The sequence below is a fragment of the Aptenodytes patagonicus genome, chromosome 2, assembly GCF_965638725.1.
Source record: "Aptenodytes patagonicus chromosome 2, bAptPat1.pri.cur, whole genome shotgun sequence".
Classification (NCBI taxonomy): domain Eukaryota; kingdom Metazoa; phylum Chordata; class Aves; order Sphenisciformes; family Spheniscidae; genus Aptenodytes; species Aptenodytes patagonicus.
The window spans coordinates 137925483-137943089 of NC_134950.1; the positions used below are offsets into that span (position 1 = coordinate 137925483).

Genomic DNA, 17607 nt, shown 5'->3' on the forward strand with positions numbered 1-17607 from the left:
TAAACCCAGTTTTCCTTTTCACTGGTTCCAGGTAGTTCTCTATTTTAATTTTATCCAAATTTGAAAGATTCTGAAATTAAAGTTCACTAATGTATTGGGGTTTCTCACCTGAATGACATTATAAAAATATCTTTTGTCCTTTGTGAATACGTCTTTGAAGTGACATTGTACAAAAGTCGTCTCATTTGCAAGTTTCTCCCCAAATAAAATGTATTTTAAAAGATGCACTATCCCTTTTTAATGAGGCTGAACTTAGGTTTCAAAGAAAATTAAAATTATACAGAAGGGGAAAAACATGTAATTTCATTTTTATATGCTTCACTTTTTAAATGTGATTTTTTTCATCCAAGAAGGAGAAAGATTTCTGTTCAAACATGAAGAACACATAAAAATCACCTGTATTTTCTCAATTAATAAATCTTTTCTATCTATCTAAGATGATCTTTATGTTTCAGGAGGCCTTTCATTTTATAGCAACTATTTAGTAATTTGTTTGGAGATCTTCTAGGAAAAAGGATAATGTATCTTTAGAAGTTGCAATATTTTGTAAGAGATTTAATAGTATTAGAGCATAATGTAAACAACACATCCTAATAACATATTTTAGAACAATTTCTACATTTGGCAAAACAGCTATCTCTTTTGAAACAGGATACTGCACCTTAAAATACCTCAGCTTTAGAAATATAAATATTTCTAATAGAAAAAAAACCTGACAAGGATTCCAGGTCAGTTTGGGATTATCCATATTAAAGGGGATCTTAATACAATGAATCTTTAACTAGCTTAACAAAAGTAAACCCATAAAACAAGGTAAACATATCAAAAGGGAATATGAAGGAAATGTTTCACTGGAAAGCTTCCTTAACAATTTCCCTGCTCGCTTTGTTATTTTCTTTGACAATAAATCAATTCATAGAGTGCCTTTAAAAACAGAGGGAGCGCTGCCCCGTCCGCCCCCCCCCCCCTCCGCCCCACATTCCTCAGCACATGAATCACTTGGGCTTCCTGTTTCCATAAGGCATTTCCTGCCCCCCCTCCCAAAATCACTTTTCTGCAGGAGAACAGCGGGGACCTGACAAAGTAGCAACTTAAATAAACAGGGCCTTCCACTGCACCCAGCCTTGCTCTGCCTGATCTTACAGCAACGGAACGGGACGCCAGCTCGCTGGCTGCACAAACGCTTTTCAGCTTTGGTGAAATGCTCACCGACAATCTGAAGCTTCCTTTTGCCAAGTTGGCATTTTATGCATAGTCGTTACTTTAGTATTTGTCCATGAAACCTAGCGGTAGAGGTTATGCGATATTGTATGCTTAGTCTTTATTTAAAAAAAATAAACAAGTGATTGGATATCAGATGATAATGATAACAGTTCTGTGCTTTTCCTGCAATATCCTAATAACTGATTGGAACCTAATGCTGCATTTTACTTCTCACCAGTATTTGCATCTGCTTCATTTAAGGATGTCTCTGCGGACAGTATCATCAAATAAGACAGAATGAAAAATTAACTAAGCAGTGCAAAAAAGAAAACAATGCAATTTTTAAACAGTGCCTTGCCTTGCCTCTTCACATCCACCTTGTATTCTTCTCTAAATTATACACCAGCCTGGGACCACTGATATAGCAGCCAGTACCTGTCTACTGGGGAAAAAAAACCCTAACGTTAACAGTGTTCAAGACTACAGTATGATACAGTATATACAGAGAGCTGAAAGCAAAAGTCAGAGGATTCAAAATCAGAGAAGAAGAATGTTTCATCAATCAGGTCTGGAAACTAATTCCAGCAATTGCTGATCTCAACAAGCTAGGTGATAGGAGTTCTCTTTCACTAGAACTAAGCGATGTAATGTAATCCTGGGCTAATACAAAGTCTACCAGCTATTATACAAAGATTTATGTAGACTATTTGACTGCAACAGGTATTTTCTCAATTAGTGGCCATAAGGATGAGCTTCACTATGTTTTCAAGTGTGCATACAACACTTCTGCCTTTGTTAAATTCTTTGACCGGTAAATCAGGATTTGCTAGATCAGTGAATCAAAACACAATTGCTTATCAAAGCCTAGAAAACGCATGTGATGTTCAGATAATAACCTTAATTACAAATCCTGGAGCTAAATCTTTGCCTATTACCTGTTGCATAAAAGCAGCTTGCTCCCCAGATTCCATTTGCTGGGTTTGAACATCCTCATCACTGTCCGGTGGCTCCTCTTTGACTTTCACAGCCCCCACCTGCTGTCCTATTCTGTCATCCACACCAGCACTGCTGCTCTCAGCCCTAACGCTGGCACCGCCGGCGGGAGCTCGCTCCTCCTGCATCGAGTGATCTCCGTGAAGCTCTTCTTCAGCTTCCTCCAGATGACTGCCAGGCTGCTTGAGCTGCTCAATGGACTTAGAGAGCATCTGGAAAGAGAAGGGGGGGAACGGTTATTGACTCCTTTCCCTGATGGCAAACCCTGAGAAGTACTAGATTTGCACTGACAAAATTAAAGCTTCTGCAGCAAACCCAGGTAGCTATGCATTGCTAAAATATTAACGTACAGGGAAAAAAGACCCAAAGTTCCTAAGCAAAAGGTCACTTGTTATTCTGCAGTAGAAAATACCATGTGTGTAGAGAGTGCTATACAGTAATACTAAACTAAAAATAAGGCAGAATAATGAAAACATTACACATCTGTTACAGCTGGTAATCAAAAGACATAAGTCTCCCTTCATACTCTTCAAACATAAAAGCAGAAATTTATTTGACTATATTACAGTTCATTTTCCACAACACAAAATAATTAAAGAACTCTAAGAAGTAAGAAAATTATTAATCCGGTTAATATTTTGCTACAAGCAAATTAGGGAATATTCACACAAGCTTCTCTATCAATTAAAGTATGAAGGCACTAGAAGTCGCCAAAGGAGCGGTGATAAAGAGCTGCTGTCAGTCACCTCGCCTGTGGCACAAAGAGACTACAAGCATGTGTGTCCATGACAGGAAAGACTCGCTTTTGTCACGCACAGTACAGGTATCCCTGTTTCAGCAGTGATGATACAACACGGCTACCCAGACAATACTGTTTTTACACCATTAACTGCTATTGTGAAGCTTTGCTGAGCTGCCAGATGCCTCAGTGTTGCAGTCAAGTACAGTTTATGTTTTATCATTTAAGATGCAGCAAATGTATTCCAGAATAGTCCAAATGTAATCCAAAAAGCCAAAACTGAAAAAAATCCCCACTATGTTGAAAGACGCACAAATCAGACACGTGAGTAAGCACCTGCAGGGTCAAGTGAGTAATTATCATTTATTCAACTGGCCCACTTAATTTCAAGCAAATACTGATTTGTATCACCAAGTCACCAAGGTCAAATATACTGGGGGGGGGGGAGACCCCACCTTTTACCATTGCTCTTACATACTTTCCTCTTCCCATCTGCCTTCCCCCCGCCCCCCCCCCCAGCTATCAAGTCTTTCAAACTGAGTTTTAGAGAGTTTGCTGGGTTATATATATGTTTATGTATATATATGTGTGTGTGTGTATATATATATATATATGCTGAGTTACTGGACAGCTTCAGTATAGCTATTTTTGTCACAAACCGTGGACCATCTAGTTTCATTCTGCTTGCTAATGCATATAGAAAAATGCCACCCTAGTGAAGGGCAGGGTTGTCATATAAACTATGATCAAGAAGCTACAGCTGGATTCAGGAACTCCCACAAAGTCAACAAGAAGAATTGAAAGATCTGTTTGTGCGGTTCCAATTGAGGCTCTGATGCATATGCCTCACATCAGTGGAGAAACAAATTCCACAATGGAAGTCTACAGGCTTCGGTGACAGCAAACCTTCATTTTTGGGGAGTAATGGGAGTTTAATGGCTGACTAAAAAGAAACAAACAAAAAATCCCTTTTCGTTACTGTAGTAACTGGCAAATCACAACACGTGTATCCTGCATGCTGCAGGTGGCATGCTCTAAGCTGGGGAATCCTTACTACTGCAACTAATGCAGTGTCTCCTTTTATTAAGCAGCATCTGGAAAATTTCTCAGATCAAACCCATAAATGTTTTCCAGTTGTTTCTCAGGGGATGATGCTGACCAAGAAGGCACTGAAGCTAACTACATGAATTCAGCTCGGGTACACTCCTCTCTGTCGCTCAGTTAAACATCTGTGGGTGAGCCCTCTCCACTCCTCAAGCAAGAAAAGAAAGGCAGGTCTGGCTGCTTGGCTGGCTGCTAGCAAGCAAATACAAGCTGAAACATCTGTGTGACAGATAATCATATACAGCTACGAGAGTCACTGATGCTGATCCATCTGTAAACCATTCCATGTGCCAGTTACTTGACATCAGGTGGGTTATTCTGGAGGGGAAGCCAAGAGAAAATGAGTGCATGTCCACAGCAAAGTTAAGACACATATTTAGCTCATTACTGCTCTCCTTTCTTTTATGCTTGTTCACTTTTATGTCAGGCTCTTTCTTCTTTGCGCTGCTGTACAGCACAGATCTACTGCTGAGCTTTCTGAGGCAACACGTGATGGACTGCAGCATATAATCTATATGTGGAACACCTTCAAACGCTTTTTGCGTGTAATCAGTGGAGTGACACAAGCACACGTAAGGGGGCTGCGGAGACTAGAGTGGTATTTGTGTGCATTTCAATTTGCAGTGTTCCTGTTTTGGGGACTGCTCCCACGCCATGGAAGTCAGCAGGCGATTTGCTCCAGTCTTTGGCGACAGGAGGAGCTAAACAAATTAAATTTTCTAAAACTCTGTGAAATGAAAGTCTTTATATATTTACACAGTAGATTTTACAAAGTGCATTCATATTATCATCTTTACTGCAAAATCTTATTAAAAACATCCTTTACACTGTGACTTTAGCTAAGCCTCAGGCAAGGGGCTATGAGGCACTATAGTCATGTCCTCTCGTGTATAGCCATGTCCTCTCATAGATGGAGCATGATAAAAATGAGTGGATGGCATGGGCAGGGGAACATGACCCCAAACCTGAAAACCACTCCTGCTGCTCAGTCTGCTAAGCCATAGCTGACTGCTTTCTCTGTATCACCACCACGCTTTCATATTTGCTAAAGTGGTTTTTAAAGGCAGCTTGGCCCCATCTTATTCCAGTAATTACATTAGTAGCATTACCAGGCGACTGTTCAGTTGTCCTAGGTCAGAAACATCTTATTTTATATTACATCTCCTGGTACTACCGTGGAAAATTACGTATCTGGAGACATGCAAAGATACCAGTTTAGAGTCAACATTTCTATCTTATCTCTCTATCTAAAGCTGGATTACATAGCAGAAAATGAGTCCTGAATGAAACACTGCTCAAGTCCTTTCACTGTGCAGCTGGATACCTCTGCTTACACTTAATGTTTAAATCTTTCACTTTAAATCCCCACTTAACATTTTTTTCTGAATTTATCTGTAGGTACATGCGGGACTTTCTCCTCATTTTAATGCATATTTTTGATTTTGAAAAAGTGATTGCTTAATCTGAGTTTTAATAAGACTACATTTAAAAATAATAATAAAACCATGGTTTATTTCACTAATAAATTAGAGATGTACAGATTGGCCTTCTTTAACCAGTACACTTTACTGTTATCACTATTCCAACTAAAGGAGTCACTCAAAAAAATGGTTTCATGCTAATGTAACCTGTTTGTTTTTTTTTTTCCCTTCGATTTTCAGGAAATTAAACTGTAAGGGATATGCATGAGCCAAAGTAAATAGTGGCAGCAGGAGAGGAAGCATTTACAGACATCAACTCCATTATATAACTGCAAAAGTCCAACCAAAAAAGACATCAAACACAATCTAACCTGCTCGCTTGTACAGAAAAATGGAAGACTAAGTATAAATAATCTGGATGTTGCAACAGACCATTTTATAAGTCCTTCAGCCACAGCCCCTGCCTTTGTTTCTCCTTTGTAATGATGTAATGTAATAAAGCTCTTGTAAAATACAGTATTTAAATAAAATATCTTTACAAAGAGACAAAGTACAAAATCCTGCAACAGCCACCCCATACATTTCTTTCCTTAATTAATTGTTCATTTTAAATACATGGCAGTCATTTCTAAGAACTCATGTACGTACTCACGGAACACACTTTTTCTCCTGCTCTCCTATGGCTATCAGATTACTTTGACCAGCTATGCATGTTGTTAGCTATACCGAAACAACTTGGCACCTGCTTACTGTTGTCTCTGTTACTCATGTAGTACAACGTTTCTAAGGAATGTATTTTTCTTTCAAAATCATTCTTCTGCATTATGGCTTAAACATTAGTTCTCAATAAAGGAGAAAATACTCTGGGCATTTTTCAGTTCCAAACATAGTCAACTGCTGCTATAGTTTTGACCAAATAATCCCCTGCTATAAGCAATATTTGAAAGAAGAAATGTGCTACCTCTCACCTTCAGAAGATGCTAGTCAGATATGTAAGCTGGAAAGCCAAAACCTCAGTTGTAATATGTTTAATGAAACTAGATTCATTTACTCCAGCTGGACCTGACCCAGTCTTCCATATTCCATCAAATATCATTCAGAGAAGTGAATGATTACTCTGGGATTAACTGTATCTTTTCAATATTCCTATTGACAACAAATAATCTTCCTATTTTTTCCATCAATAAATCAACAGAAACTTCCATATTATTTTTCATTTTTTAGTAACAGATACTGGTCAATTATGATCACCATCCAAAGCACTAACGAATTTTCACTTCCTATGTATTTTTTGTCATGGATTTTTTAACCTCACAGTCTTGCCCAGTCACTGGTTCCCTATACAAAGATGCTTTAAAACAATTAACATCCTGGAATGAAAACTGAAATTCAGGTACTCCTTATCTAAGCTTTAACATTATCCATACTGCTCCCATACTTCAGTGCACACTACCAACTGCCCCATTATTTTAACCTTTACTACTCCAATACAGAGGAGGATTTTACCATTGAAAACAAATTGTCGAAGTGCCGTCAATACATTATTTTAAGAACACAGGTAGGGTTCCCACACTGATCAAATAAAATCTTGGTCCCAGTGAAGACAGTGCTAGTTTAGCTTCAGTGGAGGCAGGCCTTTATTCATCATATGTGACAAAAATAACCTTTAAAGACAGAGGACTTTGTTCACATACACTTCACATTATGATTTCTGAGATTTTCTTGAATGCAGACTTCTGCTAGGGGCTTTGCACTTACATTAATTACATCAACATCTCCCTTTTTTCTGCAAGTGGCAGGGTCAAAGCTTTCTAGATACAGAGATACACAAATAACATCAAGATTTTAAGGTTTTTTTTAGTAGTGGTCTTTCGGTACCCGATTGCAATAATTTTAACTGGGGGTTTCAGACTTTGGACTCCCTTTATTGAGCAGAATGAAGAATCTGCAATGGTGATCAAAGGGCCTTATGAGGAAATAAGCTGTCACTCGGACAGAAGTATATTAAAGCTGACAACGGCAAAGCCAATCTTCCCTAAGACAAGCAGAGTTCAGGTTACTTCACATTCATTATTATTTTTTCCCCAGAAAACTGGGACGAGGGTTTCTACCTACTTTTGGATGGGATGTCAGCATTTGCAGAATGTTTTCAGAAGGTCAGCATACTAGATCCCGCAGGTATAAATGTCAGACTTCAGTGGAGACATATACTGTTTCCCACATCAAAAGCCTGGCATCTGACAGCTGACCAGAAATAATCCATAGGGGATCTTCTCTTTGTTATTAAGGACAGAGGCACACCTCTTGGCAATGATTTGTTTCTTTTCAGAATGGAGATGATCCAGGGGAATTCTTTACCTCTGACCTATGTTAGATTTTGCTTGTTATCACCCTCACAGCAGCACTGGCTTGCTGCTGAAGTATATTTTTTTCTCAAAGAAAAGAAATGGCTTTTTAATACAAGATAAATACAAGATCAATGGGGTGGGGAGAAACTTGCTCTCTTCCTCTTTTTGTTGTTACAGCAAGATTCACCTATATGTCTGCCAAAAAGATCTGACCAAAAACAGTTTTCAGGGCGTGCTGACACATGCCATATCATCTTAGTTCATGGCAAACATTCAAATACTGTGTTCAGTTGAAACATATTAAAGCCTTAAGTACTTGAAGTCCTAAACATAAGGAAAAAAGGAAAGGGAAATGGAAAAGAAAAAGAAGATATTAACTTGTACTAAGCTCTTGATCAACTGGCATTTCATAGTCTTGTCAGCTTAAAATGGTTCTGGTCTTTCTCACCAAAACTTTTAAGAGAATGTTTGAGTATTCCTTATTAAAAAAAAAAACCCTGCATTTTTCATGACTGAAAAGGAAAGAATTATACCTCTGTGCAGATTTCATTATACAGCCTATAAACAGAAGAGTAAGGGACAGAACAATGGAAAATAACAAGTGTATGTATTCACTTGATACATGCTCAAGCTTGTCCTAAGAAATGAGAAGATACTGGGTTGTTTTACTACATTGTCTAGAATATCTACTGTTTTAAGGTTCAAATAATTCTTTGCAGAGTTTAAGTTTGATTGTAAAGCCATACAAATTATATAATGAACAAATAACTTCAACTGCAAATAGAGACAAGTTTTAAGACTGAACAAAGTATATTCCACCATGCTAGCAGAGTTCAAAAACCTTATGTAGGCACAGGTGTTCAATCTGAACCTTTAAGTTAAAGGGTTAAAGAATATAGTTTTCAACACAGTACATAAAAGCCACTCCATGATTTGATCTTTTCTCACTCTCTTGTCTACGGGCTACCCTTAAATTCCAGTTCTTAAAAATCAGGTTTCTTCTTTTAAGTATGTAAGAAAGCCCCCTGGCTTTCTGTATACTTGCAGAGAACAGATACATGATTAGAGCACTGATGTTTTTCAGTACTATTCATCAGAACGGTTCTTCTGAGAATGGTGCTGTAGAAGAACCTAGGTGCTGCAAACTGTAGTCTGATAAACCACCCACATCCTCAGATAACCCACTGCTTCTGTGGCTGCAGCACGATCCTATTCCTCCTTAGGTGTTTGCTGCTCTGATGAGTTACTGTGCTCCTGATGAACACTAGCTGCTCTGAGAGTAGGGATAAAGGAGACTGAGAAGCTATTGGGGCAAAGGAAGTAGGTTATGGAGGTTCAAGGCAGCGAAAGGCTGCTTAAGGATAAACTTAAATTTCTACTATCTGCATATGTTTATAGCCTATACTGTAGAGAATAAAAGCTAGGTTCACTAAGTTTTAAAAGAAGGAATTGTTTTGTCTTTTTATCACAAATAACCATGTGAGAATGAAAGTGTATTTCAAGTATGAAAGGGAATTATTCTCCTTAACATATATTTTCTTTGCAGTTTAACTCAGAAAAAAAAAGTTACTGAAACAAGCATTATCCCAAACCAACTGCAGTCTTTTTACTTCCTTATCCAGCTTAGCTCTTGTGAGGTACAATGCATTCCTAGTCCTATGCGACTAGGAATATGTTTATGCGACTCAAGTTTAACTTTCACATTTGGGAGAAATGCACCTATATGTCACAGCACATATCCCCAAATGCTATGGTAGAATTTATGTCAATAAGCATATGATCTAACAAAAACATGTCAGTGGGGTTCTTTGCTTTGTGAGGAATGCATGAACTGATCGGTTTGTAGTGAATACCCACAAACAGCACAAAGATTCAGTACTTTACCAGTAAAAATTCTTTTCTCTTCAGACAATTGAGGGCAGGTGAAATATTTTCAAAACCTGAGGCTACGAGATATACATATGCCATCTTGATTAAACATATGGAATGCATACTCAAAGAAAAGCCAACTGGAGTCCTAGTTGAGTAATCAAAACACCCAAGCTGAGAGGGGTTAACATGCAAGGATCAGCTCTGAACTTTGAAGTTTTCTGGTCTTCATTTTTCCTAATTAAGACAAGATTTAATAACCAAACCACTGTACAAACTATGTACTTAAACTCTAGGTTTGTTTCTAATTTTGTTGGGAATTCTTAGTAGATTCCAAAGAATCAGTACCCCCTGGGAAGTTCACCCTGTAAGGTGGATTGATTTTTTTTTTCTTTTCTCTTAGGTACAAGGGCTGAATGCCCGCTTTTCATCTTTTCTTCTTTGCCATTGCCTCATATACAGTTATTAAGTAACCCTCGAACAAAAGAAGACAACTAAAGATGCATGATTAATACCTTTGAATTACTAGAGGAGCTCCAGCAAACAACTTTTGGAAAGCTACGTAGTAAGTGCAGAAAAATGTTCTCCAGATAAAACCATTCAATTACTTGCATAGCTTCATTTTAGAGCAGGGAACAGCATCCCATTTGTTGTAGAAGCATTAGTTCCTGATAAATCTATTTAGATTCTGCTGCTCTTTGTTTATTAATGGGTGGTCCCTTTTCTTCTTCCCCCCTCCTCAGAATAAGGTGTTACTCTACCGGGAAAGAGGGGCACAATTCAACTCTGTATCTGATGTTAGCAATAGCACATTCTTCTCTTTCTCCTTACATGGTAATTTTATATCGCCATATAGATAACAAATTTTCATGTTACTAATTGTAACTCTGTGAGTTACAATTACAGAGAAAAAGTTGGTTTGATAAAAGCCGATTAAAAATTTCTCCAGATGTTTAATAAGTTTCTTAAAAAAGATAAATTTAATCAGTTGATTGAGTTCAAATGAGTTATACATTTACTCCACATACTAGTCCACAATGAGAGAGCTTAGAATACAATTCAAAGGCAGCTGAATGGAATGATTGCTGAAGCACAAAAGTGCACATTAAAAAGTTGGATAGAAATGTAGTAATCTTTAAGGCATCATTTACCGCCCAACAGGAAGCCACCTGTAATTTAAATCTGTAAGAAGCTTTGAGCCCTATTTTGTTGAATTGTATTCTTACTGATGTCAAGAACCACAAATTACCTTTGTAGCATATTTCAGAAGCTGAAAATGAAGATCTATACAAAGGTATACACCAATTATGCATAAACAAGATACTCGTGCAAGAACCTGACTCCTGTCCACAACCAGATGGCACTAATACCTAAACTTCCTTATTAGTATTGAACCTTTACATTTATTGGAAATTCCTTACTTTGGGAACTCACCTTATTCATGTGGATCTGCTGCTGGTACTGTTTCTGCTTCTCCAAAAATTGTTGATGTTGCTGCTGGATGACCAGCTGGGCTAAAGTACTCTGAGGAAGAGGAGCTGACTGGGTTCGATTCAGTGGCCTGTGACGAGGCAGTTTGTGGGCAGCTCTTATGCCAGGTGAGACTCTCTCCTTTGCTGCTAAAGGAGACTGTGGATGAAGAGGAACCGCTCCTGCAAAACAGGGACATTTCACTCCCATGTGAAGAACAACAAACTAACAGTTCTAATAGGAGAGAAAGCTTTCAGCGAGAAGAGGGGTGTATATTGCAGAACTTTGCATCAGTGCTGATGCAGTGGGACGTGTACCACGTGCCTCGCCACACTGGGAAGTTCAGCAGCAGCAAAAGAATGTGATGAAGTAATCATTTTCTCTTTTCTGTAATCACTGAATTCTTTCAGGCTAACAGACTGGAGCAGAATCACTAAAGAGGGCAAACAAAGATGCTGTCCTTTTTTCTCCCACCCTTCCACTTTTCCCAATGGTTAGGATGTATAGTATCTGTATTACCACATTTAATGGGTAATACCACCAGTTTAATGGGAATACAAATGTCATTAAAAACATCTTAAATTATTCTTGTGTTGAAGCCTTGATCATTACCAGTCACAAGAAGTTTTTGCTGTCTCATTTGTTCTTTCAGTAACAGATGCTGCAAGAGAGCTTGGTGGCTGCTATTTGGCTTTCCCTCCAAAGCAACATGTGGATGAGTTGAGGACGGAGGAATGTTCCCCCCATACTGTCCAGCCAAGGCCCCTCCTTGTCTGAGCGACTGGGTCTCCCCCTTCTGCTTTTCTTTGAATGATGATGAAGCCTGTCAAAGAATAACGGCACTGGTAACTGCTTTTCATAGACCTGGCCATTTATATCTTCACTTGATTAGATGGTCTTATGTCATACTTTATGAATACATACAGAAGAAAAGGTTAACATCCCTATCTTACACTTTGACTGTGAGATGAAAAGGGAGGAAGAACATGCCAGTTAAATGTAACATTGTGAGAAACTGAGTAATGAAACCACTTGAAAACAATCAGTAATAAAAGCCAAAGCATAAGGAACTACTAGTTACAACATTATTAATGAAAAGACAGGACCTATCCTCAAAATTCCTAAAGACCTTCCCACAGTCTCCTGCACAGGAAAATAGGGGATCAGAGGAAATAGTTTCCATTGAGTTTGGAATAGGCGAGGCTTGGTTTTTCACATAACTTTCCATCAGACAGCAAGCCAATCAGCAAAACAAAGTAATTACCTGTAGTAGTGGGAAGCTATTACTTTTCCTGGAGCACTCCCTGACTCCCTGAAGGACGGCACAAATGTAAGTTTTACCCTTTGCAAAGTAAATTTGTATAGTTAAACTCTCACCTACAGAATCATCAAGAGCTGTTGTATGTGTGTGGCATTTTAAAGTGCCCTTATAAATTGCACAGCTATTGATTTAAAGCTTTTGGAAGTTTTGGCCCTTCAGCATTGCAAATGTACTTTATATTTCTTTGTTCTTTGTCTAGTTTAAAAAAAAAATATTTCTTAAAAGAACAGTTAAAACAGAATAACAATTTTTGTAGCAAAAATAATAACCTAACAGAAATAAGCATGTTGAGGCTTGCAGATAACCTCTTATGGTATGTCATGGTAAAAACAGTATCTCTGATAATCTAAATTCCATAAATTCTAATGAAGCGAACCAAGGTTTTCACTCATATTTTTTGTGTGTATGCTTACTTCACACTCTGCTATCACCCTTCCCTGAAAAACAAACACCAAAGTAAACTTTACATTCAATTTGCAACTGCTTATTCTGGTAACAGAAATAAACATTACTTGCATAAATCAACCCCTTTGTTTCTTCTAATGCCAAAAGTAGTATTTGGTGCTAGCTGGCCACATCAAAAGCTCATATGATTTGAGTGAGAAAATTAAATACTCATTTCCATTTTAATGTTATAAAATTACTTTGAAGCTAGTTATATCTTTTGTGAAATAGCTAAGAAATTTTTGATGATATCATCTCGAAAAGTAAGCACTACTTTTCATGATCAGTTCAATTTTTCCATCCTTTAAAAACAATAATTTGCTTATAAATATCTCATGAAAGGCTTCTTGAGAACTGATTTAAGGCTTACACAATTTTCTTTGCAAAGTTCTATATCTGATGTTAAAATGTTGGATTGCAGCAATATATTATTAGTGAGAACAGTAAATGTACTGAAAAAGCCATAAAATAACATGAAACTTTAACTTGAAACTACATTTAGCACTGGAATTAAGTAGCACTTATTACAAACCATAGTGAATTGTACAGATTTTTTTTTTTACACCGTGGAAAGCTGTACTTACACCCCTAGTATTTTTATAGAAGTTACCAATTCATGTTCTAAGCAATTTAAATTGCTAACATTTTTTCAGAATTTATACACTGTTGTATAGAACCACCATATAACTTATATCAGTATTTTTACATTTTTTGCTGGAAATCAGAAAAGGTAAGTTTTGACCAGTGGCAAAATTTTCAGATATTTTACTGAGCCTCAGATTTCACCTCTAGGTTACTGTAAATTGGTCTAGATCTAAAGATCCTTACCCATCAACATGGATTTCATACATACCGTGTTTGTGTTTTCATACATTTCACATATCAATTTAACATTTAGCTCTAAATAAAGGTGATTGCTGCAGACTGAACAAAGGGCATATGAATATAACTTATTAAAATATTAAGTGTTGCTCACATATCACCAATTTTATTTGTCTGATTGATAGCACACCCCTCAAATAACAAACCTAGCTGCAGGAATACTAGATTCTTCCCCTACTATGCTCCAGCCCAGCTTAGGTTGCTACTGAAATCTCATAAAATGTTACAGGTGCTGTACTTCACCAGTTAGGGATGATATATAATTTGAACTTTTATACTAAATGATCTCCTCATATACTTCTCACCATGTCTGAAATGTTACCTGATTTGCAGACATAAATGCAATGCATGTGGCGCATATACTTAGCTAAGCACTTGTTTGGCACTAATTGGCACTTGTTTATTTGTGATTAAGTACGATTATTGCTTTCAAGTTGTGCCCTTACATGTTCAGATGTTGCCCAATGCAAAGAAAGGTCTGGTTCCTACTCTGAATTGCTTACTTTCCAAAATGCTAAAAAAAGAGAATAGTCAGAAAGTAGGTTTTCTGGAAGCAAAAGTAGACGGGAAGGCTTGAGACTGGTCACTTACACTGATTTGAGGTTGTACTGCTGGAAGTCCCAAGGTAATGTTGGGCAGAGAAGGGGATGTGTACAGACTCAACAAGTTCACTGATTCATCCTGTATCAAAAGGCGTTGCTGTGAAACCAGATGCTGGAATAAAGGGGAAAAACAACAGAAGTATAATCTCCAAGTTTTTTATCTTGGTTACTTTATCCTTGTTACCCTGCTATATTGAAAGCCAGTTATGTATCATGCATTGGTTTGCACCCCAATGGGGTTCCAGATAAGGAAAAGTACTGTCCCTGTGAAAAAGCTGTTGATATTTCTTTTCTTAAGAAAACAACTGATATATGTCTGGGATTATTCCTTGGTTAGTAAATCAAATTTCCATGCAAAACCAAAATCTTGAGGATTCCTAGACCACCTCTTCTCATCAACTTCTCATCAGCTCAACATCAGTTCTTCTCATCAACTGCACTTTCACTACTAGAAACTCAGTGGGAATTTAGCCAATGAATTAAGGAGTGTATCTAGCTGAATCAAAGGTGTCACGAATGTGGGTTTATTAGACCTTTACTTTACCGTGGTTGTTATGATCTTTGTTGTAAGGTATGAAATATGGTTTCTACCTAGTCCATGTATTTTCTTACCCAGATTGTGATATGGGGATGTTTCAGGCACATTATTTACTTCCATTGACATGGGAATTTTGGGTAGAAAGTGAGGCAGATTGCCATATCTGCCATTTAAAAAAATGTACTGTCCCTCTCTATATATGCATATATACAAAACCAGCGTCCTATCATTCTCTGATGGTGGGATGCCCCTCACAGCCTTCCTAATTCCCCTCGAGTTAAAATCTTTAACACTTCTTTTGAAGCCTTGTGATATAATTTTCAAGGACATGGAATTGTTGATCTATTTTTAATTACTGTCAAGTAAAACTAGACATTCTACAAAGATCACTCTCTGCCTTTCCATTCTAGATTCATTGGGAAGAAACATAAAAAGTTACATTACCACAACAGGAATCTTTTTGAAGCCTTTGCCTTTCTGCTTTAACAGTCATGTTTTTCAACATGTGGTCTAGTATAGTTGCTTGAATTACATTTTCTGTTTAACTCTTGCTTCCCTCCCAGAACTTTAACACAATAAGAGCTACAAAGGTCTTATTAGACTTAGGAACTCTGGCATGATATGGTCCCCAAGGGAACAACATCCTTGAAAAAGAATACCCTGTGTAACAGTATGACACAGTGACTGCTTTCTTCCCAAACAAAAAGCATATGGGACTCCAATAATAGACCACCTCCAAGAGGGATACTGCACACTCGGGCTTTGACTAAAGTAAATATAATAACTTGTCAAGCATGTTGTGGGGAGCTGTAGATTTTCCCCTGGACAAACCTGGAATATCAATTAACTCTGTAAAATACTTTGTGCTAATACAATGCAACTTCAGACCATCAATGAAAAGTGGTTAAGCACAAAAACACAGGATGTTATTCCAAAACATAACCTTCCTCATACAGTTTGTTTGGAGATACGACCTATCACTGAGACAATAACACTAGAAGTCTCTCTCTGTAATTTTCTTTTGGTACCTAGGGAATGTCAACAGATAGCATACGAAACAAAGAAGCTTCACTTGTGTATTACATTAATTCCTGGCTAACAGTGTCTTGCCTTGATAACATCCACCTTTGACCATGAATAAAACCAAGTATGTCAAGACTACGGAGATATTATTGAGGGAGACTACAAAGATTTAACTGAAAAAGGACACTGCAGCAGCTCTAATGTGCTTCCTAGAATATAATAAAATTTGTAGCAACTGCAGCATCTATACAGAGCCACTTCAAAAATGCACATTTCCTTTTTGGTTTTCAGTATGCCACTATTACTTTCTAAGATTTGAATTAACAAACATAACAGTGACAAGGTGTATAGCAGTAAAGCACATTAAGGTCAGGCATGATTGTTTCATGAGGCAGAATCAATCACATTATGTACCATGGGAGTTTAATGTTGAAAACAGGAATTTATTAGTAAGAAGCATTTCCATCCAATTTTTAATACTGCTAATAATCAGTAATTTTCATTTGGGGAGGTAACTGACCTTTAAAAATATTTTCAGGTAATATTAGCCTAAGCGTCAGTTAAACCTCATCTCCCAAAGTAAGTTTAGTAGCCCACCTGCATAGATTAGGGTCCTGCATATGCTGAGGCACAACTGCACGACCCCAGCTGCAGCTTCTCTTTTTACACAGTTAACAATACCTTGAAATGGTGGCACAAACTGGAGTTGCCAGCAGTGTCATTTGGCAGCACAACGGCTAAGCCATGGTCCTCCTCCTGCATGCAGACTTGATGGTTTGGATTGGCACCTAAATCACCCCAAAGAGCAACTGCCCTACTTGCTTCTCTATGTACTTACTCACTGGGTCCATGGATCCTGCTTCCTGATGCTTAAAATATCCTGTCAACAAAGTTACCCTCTTTCTTAAAATAGAGTACAATAACTAAATGTAACAGTACATGATGATCACCAAGTAACCATGATTAGTTATTTTTGGTACTGGGACCTGCTGAGAAGCAGGAAGACCTATTTCATGTGTGCATGTTTATATGCACATTTACGCATTAGGAGGGGAAGAAGAAATGGTTTGGCTTTAATATTTCTAAATCGTGGAGCTACAGTAAGGTTGTCAAATATTGAATATTCACAATTACATTCTTATTTCTTAAGGCTTTTGGGGTGGGTTTTTTGCTAATTAATTAGACTCTCTTCACACACACTTGAAGCAAACCTCACCAGCTGGTCAGAAACCTACACGTTTTCCCACTAGCCACTTGCAAAGAGCACCTCAAGGAGCTGAGTGTTAGAAACATAGTGCTGTGGGGTTGCACAAATCATGCAACATGTGTTTATCTGCCATGCATGTCATTTATGTCTCCTGTATAATCAGGTGATATTCTAGAAAATGCTGCTCTGCAAAGCACAAATGAAAGAGAAGGAAAATGACCTGAAGCCTGCTTACACCAACTGGAAACTTTCCATTGCATTCAATGGCTTTTGACCAGGCTGTGAATGCCTAATATTAATCATTTCACATGACTAAGGCAGGTTGTCCCTCTGAACTCAAGGGACATGCTGTGCAGGGGCTCAATCCTGCTTGCATTTCTCATGCAAGTAAGATTTAGACCCAGCACAGCAGGTGACCTGAAAGTGTACGGCATGGTACAAGA

The 17607-nt window shown here is 37.8% G+C and overlaps 1 protein-coding gene across 14 annotated transcripts in view; it reads right to left on the reverse strand.

Annotated features, from left to right (window-relative positions):
- HDAC9 (histone deacetylase 9) overlaps positions 1–17607 on the reverse strand; it is a 499339-nt gene that overhangs the window by 191355 nt on the left and 290377 nt on the right. For 12 of the 14 annotated variants that reach the window (XM_076331372.1, XM_076331379.1, XM_076331374.1 and 9 more), the window contains 4 exons: positions 14386–14508; positions 11760–11970; positions 11112–11329; positions 2139–2408 (listed from right to left, as the gene is read on the reverse strand). In XM_076331372.1, coding sequence (XP_076187487.1) covers positions 2139–2408; positions 11112–11329; positions 11760–11970; positions 14386–14508 — 822 coding nt within the window. Of the gene's footprint in view, positions 1–996; positions 2409–11111; positions 11330–11759; positions 11971–14385; positions 14509–17607 lie in introns of those variants that run through there. The other 2 variants (XM_076331382.1, XM_076331381.1) reach the window with 1 other exon arrangement.